A 16,913-nucleotide genomic window follows, 5' to 3' on the forward strand; every position below is an offset into this window, starting at 1 on the left:
TATTGCTCTGAGGCAACGAGGGACAGTCCTTTGAGAGACTGGGGGCTGAGGGGAGAGAGGGGACATGCCCAGAGCGTCGCAGGCCTTTCGGAGAAGGGCCATGGCCACGTTCCCTTTGATCGCCCTCCCGGCTCTCTCAGGACGGCGTAATATGCCTCCTCGTTTACGAACGAGGACCCAGAGGCTCGGGAGGGACACGTGTCGGTCCAAGGCTTGCAGCGTGTTGAGTGCTGGACGAGGGTTTACTCCCAGGACCACGTGGCTCCCGGTGGCCTGTGCCCCTGAGCCGCAGCTGGCTTCATTCCCCCCTCCCCCCTTTTCAAATGGAGGCCTCATGCCTAGATGCCTCTTGGCCTCTCTCAGGCTCTCTCTCGTCTTGCCAGGCTGGGCCTTTTCCCTGGGCCTGTCGTGTGTCTGCTCCAAACTCCCTTCCCTTTGGGGTCCATATCTGTGTCCCGCTTAGAATCACCACCTTTGTCCTTACAGATCATTGGGGCGAAATCGCGCATTTCGAAGGGCAAGAGAGTAAAAGAAAAGCAAAGGGGGCAAGACACAGAGCTCGTCAGTAACGGGGGACGTTTTGTGAGGTGCTAACTCTGCCATCCATCGCTCCCAGCCCTTCACCGACGTTAACTTAGTTTCCCCTTGAGACAAGAACTATGAGTCGAAATCCTTATCGTCACCATCATCCCTGTGTTGCGGATGAGGAGACGGAGGCATAGAGTCAAGTCACGTGCTCCAGGAAGCATAGAGGCAGGATTCGAACCCAGGCACCCCGGCTCGGGATGCCAACGGCGTGACTCATAGGGGCCTCTGCTTTCTGGGGGATCAGGCCCAGATTTCAGCCCCCGGGTCCTAGCTCCCCATGCAGGTCTTGTTGATCTCATCAGCTCCTGCCTCTCGGGGGCTGGCCTTCCTCCGCGTGCTGGACCATCCTGGCGACGGGGACGCCATCGCTCCTGTGTCACCTGTGAGCAAACCGAGGCTCCGATGGGGAGGCGGCCTGCTCGAGGTCTCTCACACCAGCAGCGATGGCTCCAGAGGTTCCGGTCACGGCACGGGCCCTGAGCTGGGGTCATGAGAGGATATGCCGGGAGGCTTAAGGCATGGTTTCTGCCTTGCTAGAGTTCGAGGCTTCCCGCAGTCGGCCCTGCGCACTCCTGGGGAAGGGGCATTTTCTGGGCAGCGGGAGGGCACCACCGTGGGCAGCTGGCCCCAGTCCTGCGCCCTGAAGGGCTGGCCGACCAGCTCTCTGCCTGGCATAGGGCCTCCAACCGGTGCCCGCTGAGAGCCTGGCCGTGGCTCAGCGCCCTGACAAAAATGCCCGCAGCGACCCAGCAGGGAGATGGGGCGCAGGAGGAATGATGGCCACAGACACAGTTTCTGGCCAGCGCCTGACCCTGCCCCAGCGAACAGACCGTTTGCTGAGTGAGAAGGGGCAAGCCTGGGGGCGCCGGGACAAAAGTGGCCTCGTGTCTGCCTGGAAATCATTCCCCAGCTCAAAAATTAACCACCTGACACGGCATTTTCTTCTTTCTGCCCCACTCATCTCTGCGTATTTTGTCCGCAGACTTTAATCCCTGTAGTAACGGGTTGGCTAAATCCGAGAGGCTGGGATTTCTTTGGTGGGGGGTGTGTGTGTTGGGGGGGGATTATAAGGCTTCCTGTAAGAGATGGCTGGGTTGGATTGGCATGACTAGGTCAGGGTCAGGGACTCTGGTGAGCAACCCCACCATTCGTGGCTCCCACCCGGGGCCAGGAGGGGCATAAGCCAGATGAGGCACCCACAGAGCAAAGTTTAAGCTGGGCTCTCCCTCATCCAGCCCTGCTCCCGACTCCTCTGCCTGGCAAAGCTCAAAGCACAATAGTCTTTCAATGAAGCAAGGTACAAGTTCCTCACCTCTCACTTGCTGTGTGACCTCAGGCAAGCCACTTTCCTTCTCTGGGCAGCCATCGTACCAGGGCTTAGGGTAGACCACGGTTTCTCAGCCTTCACACTAGTGACGGTGACAGCGCTGGGAACAAATAATTCTTCCTTGTGGGGCCGTCCTGTGCATCGTAAGATGTTTAGCAGCATCCCTGGCCTCTACCCACCAGGTACCAGTAACACCCTTTCCATCATGGCAGCCCAAAGTGTCCCCAGATAAGTGCCCCCCAGGGGACAAAAGCCCCCCCTGTTGAGAACCATCGAATCGAATGATCTCAGGGGGCGCCTGGGTGGCTCAGTCGGTTAAGCGTCCAACCTCAGCTCAGGTCATGATGTCGCGGTTCATGAGTTCAAGCCCTGCCTCGGGCTCTGTGCCGACAGCTCAGAGCCTGGAGCTTGGAGCCTGCTCTGGATTCTGTGTCTCCCTCTCCCTCTGCCCCTCCCCAACTCGTGCGCTGTGTCTCCCTCTCTCTCTCTCAAAAATAAACATTAAAAAACATTTTATGCAATGATCTCAGGTTCATGCTGGCTCTCATATTTTAAGATTTATTTTAAGAATGATGAATAGCATTTTTGAAGCCTAGCTTCAAGAAATTAAACCTGTATTATTAAGACTATAGTACCATTACTCTCTGATTACTACTAATAAATAAAACATAACAGCTCATATTTATTGAATATTCTCACAGGACAATCGCTGGGTAACTGCTTCTTCTATTACATAAAATAAATCATTCTCTGAGGTGGGTACTATTATTATGTGCTTACAGCAGATAAGGCAACTGAGGCAGAGGCCAGTTAAATAACCAGATCACACAACCAGAGTGTGGAAGGATTGCATTTCTAATGCAGGCTTGCCCAATCCCGATGCCCGTGCTATACTTCTGTTATGTAAAAGGATTAGAAAATACAGATATACAAAAAGCAAGACCGTAGTTTCTGGGAACAAGATTGCTAGGTGGGAGGCACTTCTGGTTTAAGTTGGTGGCATCCAGCCTTTTCTATTCCATTCACCTTTCTGAAGCGGTCTGCAAGCAGCAACAAAGAGCAACAAACAGAACATGCCGTTGCGAGGAAAGGCGGCAGTCCCCAACGCTGCCCCGGGTGCAAAGAAGGGCTGATGACGGCAGTGGGGTTTGGACCCCACTGCGGGACACCAAGAGCGAGGCGAGAGCCTTCGCGGTTCCTGGGCAGAGGGCAGACTCTCCCCAAGCAGTTTTCGACTCCCTGAGCCCTTCTGGACGCTGGCGAAGCCTGGGGCACACGCAGCAGGGAAGGCTGAGTCCCCGAGACCCATGTGACAACACAGATGAACTGGATGAGGAGGCTCGAAGACCCTCGGCAGGAAGTAGGATGCTTTAAGGGGGCAGGAGGAAGACAACGGATGGATGACGACCAGCTGTATGGTTGTAACGGGTCTCGTTTTCTCCGTCGAAGAGGCGTAAAGCCCAAGGAGACCCCAAAGAACTGGGACATTCTTGGGACTTCACACTTAGTCCCCACAGTGAGCTCACTGCCTAGAGCAGAGACCCACTCCAGGGCAGTGCCGGTGAGACAGGGTTCCGAGAAAATTCGCAGAAACATGCCTAGACACCTGCTGCCTCGGCTCCCCCCCACCCTCGACCATCCCCTCTCCCCACGCCTGCCTTTCACAAAGAACTTGTCTGAAAAGAAGAATGCCCCTCATTCTGTGTTGATGTGGAGGAACCAGCATGAAAAATAAAAAGACAGAGGACATCGTAAAAAAGGAAACAATAAATGCTGAAGCGGCTGTGGTACCAAGTAGGAGAAACTACTGAACAGACGTTTCTCTGTGAAATATGAAACATAAAGACATGATGGCCTTCCTGAAATAAATCTCAAGATCAGGAAATCAAAGGGTCAAAGAGGAGACCGTGAAAAGGAGAAGGGCGTGGGGAAAAAAAAAAAAAAGCCCTGTTCCGGAAGTGGGTGGGAGAGAACAAAATCAAGCCGTTCTAGTCTAAAAGCCATACTAGAAACCGAAAGGTGGAAAAAGATTAAAAATATAACCGGGGACGTGATGTCCAGGTGGAAGACTGAACAAAATGAGGCAGAAAAGAAAGAAAGGATGAGAGGAAAAATGATCAGTATGGAATCCAAAGGAAATCTGACTTCCGCCTAACTGGTGTGGCTCAAGGCGAAATAAGGAAACAAACAAAGGAAGCAGAAAACAGCACAACTCCCTCCACTTACATCCCGATGAGCCCCTTGTAAGTTGAACATATCGCGAGTCGAAAATGCGTTTCCTGCACTTAACCTACGGAACGGCACTGCTTAGCCCGGCTGCGCTCGGAACACTTACATCAGCCTCCACTTGGGCGAAGTCATTGGACACGAAGCCCACTTGATAATGAAGTGTTGAATATGTCAGGGGATTTATTGAATACTTTAGTGAACATGGAAGGCAGAACAGTCGTATGGACGCGCCGTGGTCGCGAGCGTGTGGGTTGTTGACCCTCGGGATCGCGGTGGCCGACCGGGAGTTGGGGTCACGGCCGCTGTGCAGCGTCACGAGAGAGCCGGGGAACATATATGGCCCGTGCTGGCGGGAAAAGATCAAACTTAAGAACGCAAAGTACACTTTCTACCGAACGTGTGTTGTTTTTGCACCCTCCTAACCTAGAAAAATCATTAAGTGAAGCCGTCGTACGTTGGGGACCGTCAGTATTAGAATCTCTAATAGCAGAAAACTGCCCCGAAACTAAAGGAAAAATATGCAGATTTTCTGTCTCCCAGAAAAAAATAACGTATAGAGACTCATCAACACTGAGATGTGTATGTCATGGTAACATTAAGGGACTAGAGGGTTAAACAAAAAAATCTTCTGGCTATCCAGGCAAAAAATTCTGGTGAGCTATAAGGAGGAAGAAATCAGGCTGGCCTCAAATTTCTGCACTAGAACAATGACATGTCTAGTAATCTTCACAGAAAGGAGCACACCCCCAGTGTGTTACAGATCTAGTGCTTGTGTGTATTCAGAGATTGTCTTCTTTAAGAAAAAACCAGGGTCGCTTGGGTAGCTCAGCCGGTTAAGAGTCTGACGTTGGCTCAGGTCATGATCTGGAGGTCTGTGGGTTCGAAGCCCGCATCGGGCTCTGTGTGGACAGCTCAGAGGCTGGAGCCTGCTTTGGATTCTGTGTCTCCCTCTCTCTCTGCCCCTCCCCTGCTCGCACTCTGTCCCTCTCTCTCAAAGATCAATAAACTTAAAAAAAAAAAAAAAAAAAAAAAAAGACAAACCATATGTGTAGTTGAAATTTGGAAAGTAGGGAGAATAATGAAGAAATAGACATGTATTCATTCATAATCTCACTCCTAAAACAGCCTGCCCGACGGTTGCATATTCCAGATGCCTTTGCACACATCTCTTCTGATGGGATCCTCTCTGATGTAACATCCCTGGGTCATTATTATTATCGTCAGTCGGCAGGTGCAGGAACTTGGGCTCAGAGCGGTCAGTGGCTTGCCTTCAGAGCTCCGTAGTGGAACCACCACACCCGGGCTTCCTGGCCCTCGAGCCCATGAGCATCTCCATTGAACACAACTTTCAGTGATGATGGGCATTTCTAGCCGTTCCATCCGGAATGGTAGACCCTAGACCCTAGTCTCAAGTAGTGAGCTGAGCCCCTGAAACGTGGCTCACGTGACTGAGACACTGAAATTCTAAATTTCCTTCCGTTTCAACGAATTCAAACTTGCAGAGCAGCGTGTGGCCTGAAGCTCTGTATTTGGCCAGCCCGGCCCTGGAGATCTCGTTGGCATTCTTTTCCCTTCTAAGAAAAAGGCTGGCCACTTTCCGTTCAGCATCCCCCAACCCCATCCACATGAAGTTCGCCCAAAGCCTGGCCCGTGAGTCAACCGTGATAACCGGGACCAGCCAGAGCTTCTGGCACCTGTCTTATTGGGCCGCGGCCTCCTTCAAGGGCATCCCCACCCCTGGAGGCTTCCGCTGAGTTGCGCCAGCTTCTAATGGCAGAGGGGACGGGCCAGGCAGCTGAGAGATATTTCACCTGAGGCCATGACTCCCTCGACCGTGGGCCACCTCAGCAAGATGACCGACCTGTCCTGAACAAAGTGGCGAGGAGGCCAGTTGCTGACTCAGAGATGACCCAGAAAGGGAGTCTGTGCAGGACCAGACACCTGCCCCAGCCAGAAGTTAAATTTCAAAGGAATGAGGCCTTGGGATCACGTGACTCTGTGCTTCGACCCGAATCTGCCCTTGAGGGATCAAGGGAAGTCTCCATTTGCAGACCAGCAGAAGGAGCCTCCGTGCAGCCAAGTGGCTGGTCTGAGTTCATGGAAAAGAGGACCCAGACGCAGAGGTGGGACAGATGTGCTGTGGGCTGGAATAAAATCATGGATCCACCCGGACCCTACTCCCTGGTCCATTATTTATTTAATCTTATTTTTTGAGAGCGAGACAAAGCACGAACAGGAGAGGGGCAGAGAGAGGGAGACACAGAATCCGAAGCAGGTTCCAGGCTCTGAGCTGTCGGCACAGAGCCTGACGTGGGGCTCGAATTCACGGAGTGCGAGATCATGACCTGAGCTGAAGTCGGACGCTTAACCGACTGAGCCACCCAGGCACCCCTCCCTGGTCCACTGTTTAAATGGCAACCAGGCCCGGGTGTGGTGAGATCTGCTTTTGAATTCTGCCTGGTCCTCAAGAGATCACTGTTCCTCACCAGACCTCCGTTTCTATAGCTGTAAAATAGGAATTTGAAAAGGGAGTGGAGATTTTAAATATAGCGTCCTAGGATCCCTAGTACTCTGTAAACAACTTGACATTAGATTCGGATTTGGGTCCGTGTAAGCCCTTTTCTGGGATTTTACACCAATGAAAACCATTTAAACTAGAGATCATAAACCGGTGACCATGGGCTTGCTACTATTTGCCGATGTGGGCTTTTTGTTTTTGTTTTTGTTTTTGTTTGCCTACACTTTGCTCTTACGAAGTAAATCTTTTAAAACTCTGAGCTTCCACATAAAAGCACAGTTTCAAGCTTCTTTTGAAAAAGCAGGAGATCTGGCATCGTGGGGCTCATGTTCTCATGAACCGGGCAGCAGTCGGTGTTCTTGGACAGGCCTGTACTTCCCGTGTGTCGCCGTCCCCAACTCCTCCCTGCTGCCCTCGAGACGCTGAAGCCCAGCGCCAGCTCTCATTTGTTACCAAGCTTGGGCTTTTCCACTCCCCTTCCAAAGGGATGGTTTTCTGTACCTACAGCACTGTCAGACTTGAGGAAACGATGTGATGTTTCTCACGCCAGCCCACTCCACTCACTCACTTGTCGCCCGCCCTTGAGTTTAGATCCCTGACTCGGATCGTTTCTTCATTCATTGAAGAGATATCCATTGAGGCCCTGGAGATAGACGTGAACAGATAAAGGCAAGAGTCCTGTTTGTTTGGAGCTTAGGGTCTGGTTGGGGGAAGAGAGAACAGGAAGCCAGCAAACGAGAAATACTCGGGTTAATTGGGAAGCGCTTGACGAGAGCAAGGCCAGACAACATGGAAATCAGACCATAATCGATAGCCTGGTCAGAGTGGGACTCCCGGAGGAGGTGACCTTTGAGAGGAGGGCCAAACAACAAGCAGGAGCCAGCTGCACCCGTGGTCAGGGTTGAGGGGACCCAGCAGAGCGGGCAGCGGGTGCAAAGACCTGGAGGCAGGAACTGGCTCGGCCTGCTTGGTCTCTGAGAGCCCACCACTTAGTGTGTACGTAGGCAGCCCCCCTCTCCAGGCCTTGCCTGCACGCCTCCTGCGCGATTTTTGCTCTCTGGAAGTCGGTTCCGTCCTCAAGGCCTGGCAGGGATGGGGGGTGAGGGCCAGTACTTATTAATTCCCCGCCAGATGTCTGGCATCCAGCTGGTGATTGTGAACCCAGTTGCCCACAGGAAGCTGAGCTGGGGCAGGCAAGCAATTTGGGGTCACCTCGGCCCTGCTCCAATCCCTAACTAACCAGCAAGGTAATGAAACACACTCTTGACCCACTTACTGGCAAAGCCCCATGCCGGCCAAGGATCAACTTCCCAATTCCCGCCATTTGCCTCGGGTCACCTCCCCAGCTGACCTGTGCCGTATCTGGAGTGTTCCTCCGCAAAGGACTATTGTTGACATCTTGGCGAGAGCAGCCGGGGCGGTGGGGGGGAGAGAAAGAGGGAGCGAGTAGAGGGAGGAGAGCGAAAGAAACAGAGGGAGAACAGGGGAGAGGAGGAGAGGGAGAGGGAGAATACAGGCCTGGGACTCGGAGCCTTTGAAAGGCAACCCTTACAGCCAGAATTTACCGGAAACCTCCCCCCCTCCACTATATAATACGCGGTAATTGTACACTTCACCAAAGGACCTATAAGATGGCACCCCCGAAGCAGATGTATTTGAATGTTCACAGAAGCTTTACTCGTAGTTGCCCCAATCTGGAAACAATGCAAATGTCCGGCGGCAGGAAGACGTACAGATAGAGGGTAGTGTGTGCCCAGGATGGAGTAGTACTCAGCAGTAACAAAGAATAGACCGCTGACATACACAGCCACGTAGAGGAGCCTCATGGGCATTGTATGGAGCAAAAAGCATACAAGCTCATCCTGTCTGATTCCGTTTAAGTCCCAAGAGCACGCAAAACCCATCTATAGCAGGGGAAATCACAGCAGCGTTTTGGGAAGGGGCGTAAGGATTGACCTGAAGGGGGCAAGAAGGAACCTTCTGGGGGTGATGGAAGCGTTCTGTATCTCGAAGGGGATGTGATACGGGTGAGTTCATTTGTTAAACCTCACATTGTACACTTAACAGCGGATGCATTTGGGGCGCCTGGGTGGCTCAGTCGGTCGAGCGTTCGACTCTTGATTTTGGCTCATGTCATGATCTCACCGTTGGTGAGTTCGAGCCCCTCCTTGGGCTCTGCATTGACAGTGTGGTGCCTGCTTGGGATTCCCTCTCTCTCCCTCTCTCTCTGCCCCTCCCTGCTTGCTCTTTCTTTCTCTTTCAGAAAATAAACTAAAAAACTTAAAAAAAAAAAAAACCAATGGATGCATTTGATGGTATGTAAGTTATAGCTCGTAAAGCTGATTTTTGAAAAGCCGTGTTTTGTTTTGTTTTTTGTTTTGTTTTGTTTTGTTTTGTTTTTCTCTCCTGCTGTTGCTCTAAAATGTATTCAGCAGGGGATGTTCTTCTGTGGTCACTGGGATAAAAACTCCTGCAGACCTCGTGACTTCTCCCATCACTGTTGAGAAGTTCTAAAGTCCTCCAGTTACTTTAATATACAAGCACGGTCTCAATCCCGAGATCAGAACGGGCAGTTCCAGGTCCCGATTGAAACAATGAGCTTGGTCGGAAGTGAAGCCTTTTCCAGCCCCCCACCTGGGAGCTCCACAGGCCCGGAGCCTGGTAAGAGGGCTCTCCTTTAGGGTTGGTCCTCTCCCTTTTTCTGGAGTTTCTAGGTGTCTGACAGGCACTGTGAGAGAAGGCATGGGGGCAGGCAGAGGCAGGTCAGCGCCTGACGGGCCTCTCTGCCCAGCTGGCTGTGCCTTCTGGGCCCGGGGCCTGGCACATTCTCTGACACGTTCTCTTGTGAGCATCACAGGGGGTGGAGGTGAGAGGGTACCCACCCCCAGCACCTGCCAGAACAGTCCCCTTTGGGGAGATGCTTTTCTCTGATAGGCTGCTCCCCTCCAGTGCTTGGATTTCCATGGGTCTGCTGCATATGAGCTCTTTGGGGGGCCCTAGAGCACCTGAAAGCAGACCTCCTAGGCAGGGCTTAAGTTCTGGTGAACTTCTCTCCTCGTGACCCACCTCCAGTCCTCCAGAAACACTTGGCCTTTACCCTTCTCGCCTCTTTGGAGTATGGGTCCAGCTAGGGTTGCCAGACGAAATAGAGTTGCAAAATTTCAGATAAACAATGAATAATTATTTTTGGTATAAGTGTGTCCCACATATGACATGGGCGATGCTTATGCTAAAAAAAAAAAAAAAAAAAAAAAAAAAAAATTATTCATTGTTACCTGTCCTGGCACTGACTGGACGTTTGGGAACAGCCTGCTTAGCTTCTCCCGCCTCCCCCTCCTGCCGTAGCTTCAGGCTGAGCAGAGGCCCGGGAGCCAGCACGCCTGGTTCTTATCCAGCAGGCTGCCCTGGTGGTCACTTTCATCACTCTGTGCCTCAGTTTCCTTATCTGTAAAACGGCGATCATCATGGGACCGACTTCACAAGGTCGTTCTGACAAGCGCAAGTCAATTGAGATAGCAGTTGGGACGGGGTCTAACGCGCAGTAAGTTCCCGGTACGTGAAGGTGTATGATGAGTCTTGATATGGTGCTGGTGTTGCCATCATGCAAAGAGGGAGTGCGGTAGCCTCCAGTTAGCTTCTGCTCTGGAGGAGAGAAGCCATAATGGAAGGGTGAGGCTCCGGGGATGGGGCGTTGGCAGGGGACGGGGTGGTTATTAGGAGCGTGCTCTTTACGAGAAGTGGGGCGGAGGCAAGAAGCAATGGCGGGCCACACATGGCGAGACCAGGCCAGTGGGCTCGAGGACTGGGAGAGGCTCCAGGGATGCCAGAGAGTCGAAGGATGCGGGAATGGAACAGGGGTAACCGTGGATCGTGCAGAGTGGCACAGAGGCGCATGCTCTGGACCCGGATCGCCTGGGTTCGAGTTCTGTCTCTACCTCAGCAACCCTGGGCAAGTCACCCGACTCGGTTGTCCCCTCAGTAGAGTGGAGAACGTAGTGCCTGCCTCCCAGTGACGGTGGGATGGAAGGAGTTAACGTGTGTGAATTGCTCGGCAGAGCGCACGGGCAACAGTAAGCACCTCGGTCGTTGCTAGTGTTCCTTTTACTTGGGAGTCCCTTAAATGCTTAAAGAAAAGAGGTTAAAATTAGAATTCCTGTCTAGACTAACTCGTTTGTGCGCGACAACATTACCCTGAGACTGAATGACTTCGGTCACAGCTTTATGTGCACGGCCGAATCGATGTCCCTTTCCAACCTCCCCTCAAAAGTGGGGGATAGTAATAGTATTTCTCATTGAATGAGTTCATACATGGAAAGTGCTGGAACTTAATAAACACTCAAAGCTGTTGGTGGTTTCGGTTGTCATTGTTCCTGTCATTCTTTTGCATAGTGACGCGAGGCAGGCTAGAAAAGGAAACTGGTTTTTCAGATGACTTTGTGTGTCCCATCAATGCTGGACCATTATGATATTCTCTTTTCTTTCCTTTTAGTGCCCTTGTCAGGATGACTCAGTAACAGGGTTACCCTGGCCTCACACCATGAATTGGGAAGTGTTCTCTCTCTCTATTCTCTGGAAGCACTTGTGTAAGATGTGTGTTACTTACTTGTTAAAAGTTTGGGAGAATTACCGTTGAAGCCAGCAAGCCTTAGAGGTTTTTTTGCAGGAAGGTTTTTAATAATCGATTCCATTTCTTTAATAGATACTGAAACATTCAGCTTTTCTCTCTCTTTTTCTGATGGTTGGAGACGTTGTGTTTTCCGAGGAGCTTTTCTGTTTCTTCTAAGTTATCACATTTATTGATATAAAGTTGCTCATACAATCCATTTATTATCCTTTGGAAACTGTGAGATTAGATCAGTTTATGAGCATGGGGCCCCGTGATGGGATTACAGCCTTTGGAAAAAAAAGTGAGCTTTCTGCGTGCACACAGCAAGTATGGACCAGGTGAGGACACAATGAGAAGACGCCCATCTGGGAGGAGAGCTGTCACCAGAACCCAAATCTGCTGGCACCTTGATCTTAGATCTTCTAGCTTTCAGGATTGCGGGAAAGAAATGCCTGTTGTTTGAGTCACTCAGTCCATGGTATTTGGTTATTTCAACCCCGTGGTACATAAAACAAGATAGACGTGGCCTGTCTTCCTGAGCCAGCAGCAAAATTTGACAGAAAATAATTGTATACTTTAAAAAATAGTTGCATTATGGAACATGGGACCAAACATGGGTTGAAGAACGTCAAGTTTGCAACGGAATGTGATCCAAATTCCTGGGGTGTGGCGGCAGGGGGCAGGGCGTGGTGGTTTGCATGGATGTCTTGCCTAGAAGCTCACAGCAGCGTCCTGGAGCATAGGCACCAGCTCTCGATATCTGATTGCCAAATTGTCATAAATTTGGCCAGCCGGTTGTGAAACATAGATATTGTTTAAAATGAAATTATACGAACTTGTGATTCAATATATTAAAACAGAGGTAATAGATACGCAAAGCTCACCACTTCCTGATTATTTTACTCTCACCTGTGGTCTTAGGATTACCTATATCTGCTTTATTTACATCAGTATGTGTGGAGGAAATGCTACGTAGCGATGCGATATCTCCGGGCTCATTCCAACGCTGTGTTCAGTGATGTCTCTTGATAGCTTGAAATCAACCACGTGGGGGTATTTACACCATAGAAGTTGACAAACACCACAAATCAGGGCTTAGCTTTTTGTTTTGTGGCTTGTCTAGATTTACGAGAGTGATGGAAAATGGTAAAAGTCCAGATCAAACTTAACAAAGTGTGGCGGTCACAGCGGTTACATGGTGAATAGCCCACCCCCGCCCCGGCAAGATGAGGGAATACTCTTCCAGTATTTGAAAACTCTCACTTGATTCAGTAAAGAAGTGACTCGCGTCATTGGTGAATGAGTGAATTCCTGACATACTTCATTGGCTCCCTCTTGTCTTAATAATGTAAATAAAAACATAAGCTGACATTCATAGAACCAAATTCATTGGTCAATGAATGAGTGACTTCTTAGCTGAATTGAATAGTAATCAAGCACTTTTACACACACGCGCGCACACACACACAGACACACAGAAAGAGCTTTGCAGAGCGCCAGTTGTCCAACATTTACCATCATACCTCTGCTCCCGAGAGACTTGGTGAGCAGAGTCTGTGAGGGTCATTTGAGTTTGAGAAGAACCAGCCATAGGGGACCGTTCCATGATTGGCGGGGTCACATTTGCTGGTTAAAGGGCAGTGACTATGCCTCACTCATTTTCCTGGCCTCGACTCCCGGTCCGGTCGTTGAGAAAACAGGATGCATCTTCGAGGTACGGAAATGGATTGTGGGTATATCTCACAAGTCTTCCCCGGCTCAGTAAATGACAACTGCTGAGATCAACAATTGGAATCGCTCCTGGCTCCTCTCTTTGCCTTACACCTCCTAACAGATTCTCCACACAGCTGTCAGGCTCTTCCTTGGAAACAGACCCAGAATTTGACCGCTTCTCACAACCTCCACTGCCCCCGGCCCCCCGAGACCCTAGTCACTAGTAATTTTTGCTTGGATGATTGCCAAAGACATCAGTCCCTCTGATCCTGCCCTTGCCTCTCTGTTAGATGGATTAACTCATCCTAGTGTCTGCACGTAGCTGATGCCTGGCCTGTGTGGCCGAGGGTATGTTCTGTTCAGATGGTGCCTGTTGAGATGGAATACAGGTCAATGTCCTGTGGACTCTGAATGAAGTCAACCAAACCTCCTGGGAGTGAGAAATAAGGAGCATAAAATGGCACCAGACAGCACCAAATTCAAGAAATAGTCTGTGTTTACTGGAACATGCGAGGTCATTGCCTTGAGAGAACATAAGAAAGTGAGGTCAGGACAGTAAGTAGCTTTATTCAACAGTGACCATGTGAATAGTAAGACACTCTTTATGATGGATCCTATGGGATACTGATGCATCAGAAGTGAAGGCATTGTCATTACTGCACTCATGTTTCTAGAAGGTGCCCTTGTACTCCTTTGCAGCTCTCCTTCCCCCCACCCCTCCCCCACCCCACAACACCTCCTGCCTGAGCCCTGACAACTGCTGATCTGTTTTGTTCCGGATCTTTAATATTACATTGTCAACTTGTCATAGGTTCTAATATTCAGCTGATAACAGTTGGGGGTACTTGGTTAAGAGCGATGACTCTGGGGGCACCTGGGTGGCTCAGTCGGTTGAGCGTCCACCTTTGGCTCAGGTCATGATCTCGCAGTCCGTGAGTTCGAGCCCCGCGTCGGGCTCTGTGCCGACAGCTCGGAGCCTGGAGCCTGCTTCCGATTCTGTGTCTCCCTCTCTCTCTGCCCCTTCCCCGCTCATGTTCCGTGTCTCTCTGTCTCTCAAAAATGAATAAACGTTAAAAGAAAATTAAAAAAAAAAAAAAGCGATGACTCTGGAGGCCAACTACCTTGTTCTGCACAATCATCGCCTTGCTTGTGACCTCCTTGCATCTCTGCTTCTGACCCATAAAATGGGGATGCTTACTCCTCTGGGATTTTGTGAGGATTAAACAGTTCCTGGTACTTAATAGCCCAATAAATGTCGCTTATTCTTATTACTGTTTGCAGAGTGTGTGTTATGTGTTGGTCATTGTGCTGTCATGTAATGGATGTGCCAGCGGCCACTGCTTCACTCCCCACATCTCCCCTGGCACTCACCAGTCTGCACGTGCCCGAGATGCTCTGCACGAGTGTGTTCTCTCACCGCACGTGGGGCAGGCTGGAAATGCTGGAGAGTTAATGCTCCCAGGAGCAGCCTTCCACCAGTGACGGCCAGGAGTTGGCAGGTGAAAAGCCAGCTTCCTTGCCTCCCAGGAGGACAGCTCTGAAGCATGAGCTACACTCTCTCCCAGGGTCCCCCACCAGGACTGAGCCCCAACTGCCCACAGGGTTAATCTTCTCATTAATACCCAGTCTGTACTGGCTTCCTTCTGTTTCACTTCCCTGTTGCCTTTCCAGAACTTTCTGGGATCCTCTACCAACTAAACTATGTTCAGTCTTCATGCTCATCTCGGCATCTACTTCTAAAACGACGGAGTGTTTCGTTTAATCCTCAATAGTCCTGTAAAATGGACAGATGTCGCTTCCCCCTTGCACACTTGAGCAAAATGGGGCTCAGGTGATGTTATCTGTTCAAGGCCAAAGCTCTGGGCACTCACGCTCTCCACAGCCTCCCTGAGGAACATGCTCTGATGGGCGCTGCCCCAGGACCTCTTCTCGCCCTGCCACCTGGGGCTCCGCTGACCCCTCCTGAACTACATCTCCCCCTTGCAGGAAGGCCGCTGCCTGTTTGTCATCCTGCTCATGGCGGTGTACTGGTGCACGGAGGCCCTGCCCCTCTCGGTGACAGCCCTGTTGCCCATCATCCTCTTCCCCTTCTTGGGCATCCTGCCCTCCAACAAGGTCTGCCCCCAGTACTTCCTGGACACCAACTTCCTCTTTCTCAGCGGTCTGATCATGGCCAGCGCCATTGAGGAGTGGAACCTGCACCGGAGAATCGCCCTCAAGGTCCTGATGCTCGTTGGGGTCCAGCCAACCAGGTAAGAGGGACCGCATCCCTTGGAGCCCAAACCCACCCTTCCTGGTCTGGTCCGGTCACCCAGGTCAACAAGCTTATCGTGTCCCACCTGCCATTGACTCATTCAATCCCCGGATGTTTCGCAAGCCAGCCACAGTGCTGGGCTCCTGGGTGGCTCTCAGAAGTGCATGAGAATCACCTGGGGAGGCCACCTGAAATGCATACCCCAGGCCCCACCTGGGGGGATTCGTGTCCAGTAGTTTTAGAGACGGCCATTTTAGCCGTGTGACTCGGGCCACTGGGGGCTGAATCCCACCTTTCCTGCTCTGAGAAATGACTTCACTCCTCTCTCTTTGCCTGTAAAGTGAAGGTACAATAGCTTAGACCTGTAAGAGTGCAGTAGGTCCTGGCCGATATCATCCTACTTTGCTATTTAATAGCCCAGATGCCAAGGCTGGTGGGGAACGGGGGACAAGATGGCCTTGGAGAGATAGGGTGGCAGGGTCCATTTCTGCAGGGCCTCAGGCTCCCTGGCCAGGATTTGAACTTTTGTTCTGAGAGAAATTAAACGACCTTTAAATAGGGTTTCAAGGGTGCCTGGGTGGCTCAGTCGGTTAAGCGTCTAGCTTTGGCTCAGATCATGATCTCGCGGTCCATGAGTTCGAGCCCCACATCGGGCTCTGTGCTGACAGCTCGGAGCCTGGAGCCTGTTTCAGATTCTGTGTCTCCCTCTTTGTCTGCCCCTCTCCCGCTCCTGTTCTGTCTCTCTCGCTCTCAAAAAAATAAATAAATAAACATTAAAAAAAATTTTTTTAAATAGGGTTTCACTGTTCTTTTAATCTTTTTCTTTCTTTGCAATTTGTTGCATCTTAAAGATCCCTTGCTAGAATAGTGTTTTTAAATGTCTAAAGCTCACAACACATAGGATGGAAAAAAACAACAACCACAGCAAAAATGCAGTCACCCAACTAGATTTTTAAAAACACACATATTTGTGGGGCGCCTGGGTGGCTCAGTCGGTTGGGCATCCGACTTTGGCCCAGGTCATGATCTCGCAGTTGTTGAGCTCGAGCCCCGCGTCGGGCTCTGTGCGGACAGCTCGGAGCCTGGAGCCTGCTTTGGAATCTGTGTCTCCCTCTCTCTCTGCCCCTCCCCTGCTCCTGCTCTGTCTCTGTCTCTCTCAAAAATAAATAAACATTAAAAAAATTAATAAAAAAAAACCCCACACACATTTATGATATAGTCCCATATGCACTCCTTTACAGTAAATGATAAGATCTAGCGACTGACCTAATAACAACTACAATAACTCCCTCTAGTCCCAGTGTCAGTGATATTGCAAGATGTTCGCGACTATTACGACATGATATGAAAATATCTGTGATCTTAACTGGCAACCGAGTCCCAGGCACTTCTGCTCCTATTGAACTTTGTTGCCTTTGTCTATCCCCAAAGGAAATACTTGATTTCTATTAGATATTAATACAATAAAGACGCACCTCCCCCTCATTTCTATCCTGAATTTTATCCACACTGGTCATGAGTCTCTGCTTTAAAGAGTTCTAAGGTGGGGAATGACATGACTAGATTTGCATGAAAAAAACCACGCACAATTCCTCTAGGCTGCCGCGTGGAGAGCAGATGAGGAGCCAGACACTGGATGCAGCCTAGTTAGGAGACTGTTCTGGGCGTCCAGACGAGA

At 50.6% G+C, this 16,913-nt stretch overlaps 1 protein-coding gene across 3 annotated transcripts in view; it reads left to right on the forward strand.

Moving 5' to 3' along the window:
* The window catches only part of SLC13A3 (solute carrier family 13 member 3), a 74,344-nt gene that overhangs the window by 13,290 nt on the left and 44,141 nt on the right, over positions 1-16,913 (forward strand). For all 3 annotated transcript variants that reach the window (XM_042930784.1, XM_042930786.1, XM_042930785.1), the window contains exon 2: positions 14,968-15,233. In XM_042930784.1, coding sequence (XP_042786718.1) covers positions 14,968-15,233 — 266 coding nt within the window. The remainder of the gene's footprint in view (positions 1-14,967; positions 15,234-16,913) is intronic.

This window comes from Panthera leo, chromosome A3 (genome assembly GCF_018350215.1).
Source record: "Panthera leo isolate Ple1 chromosome A3, P.leo_Ple1_pat1.1, whole genome shotgun sequence".
NCBI classification, from domain to species: Eukaryota; Metazoa; Chordata; class Mammalia; order Carnivora; family Felidae; genus Panthera; species Panthera leo.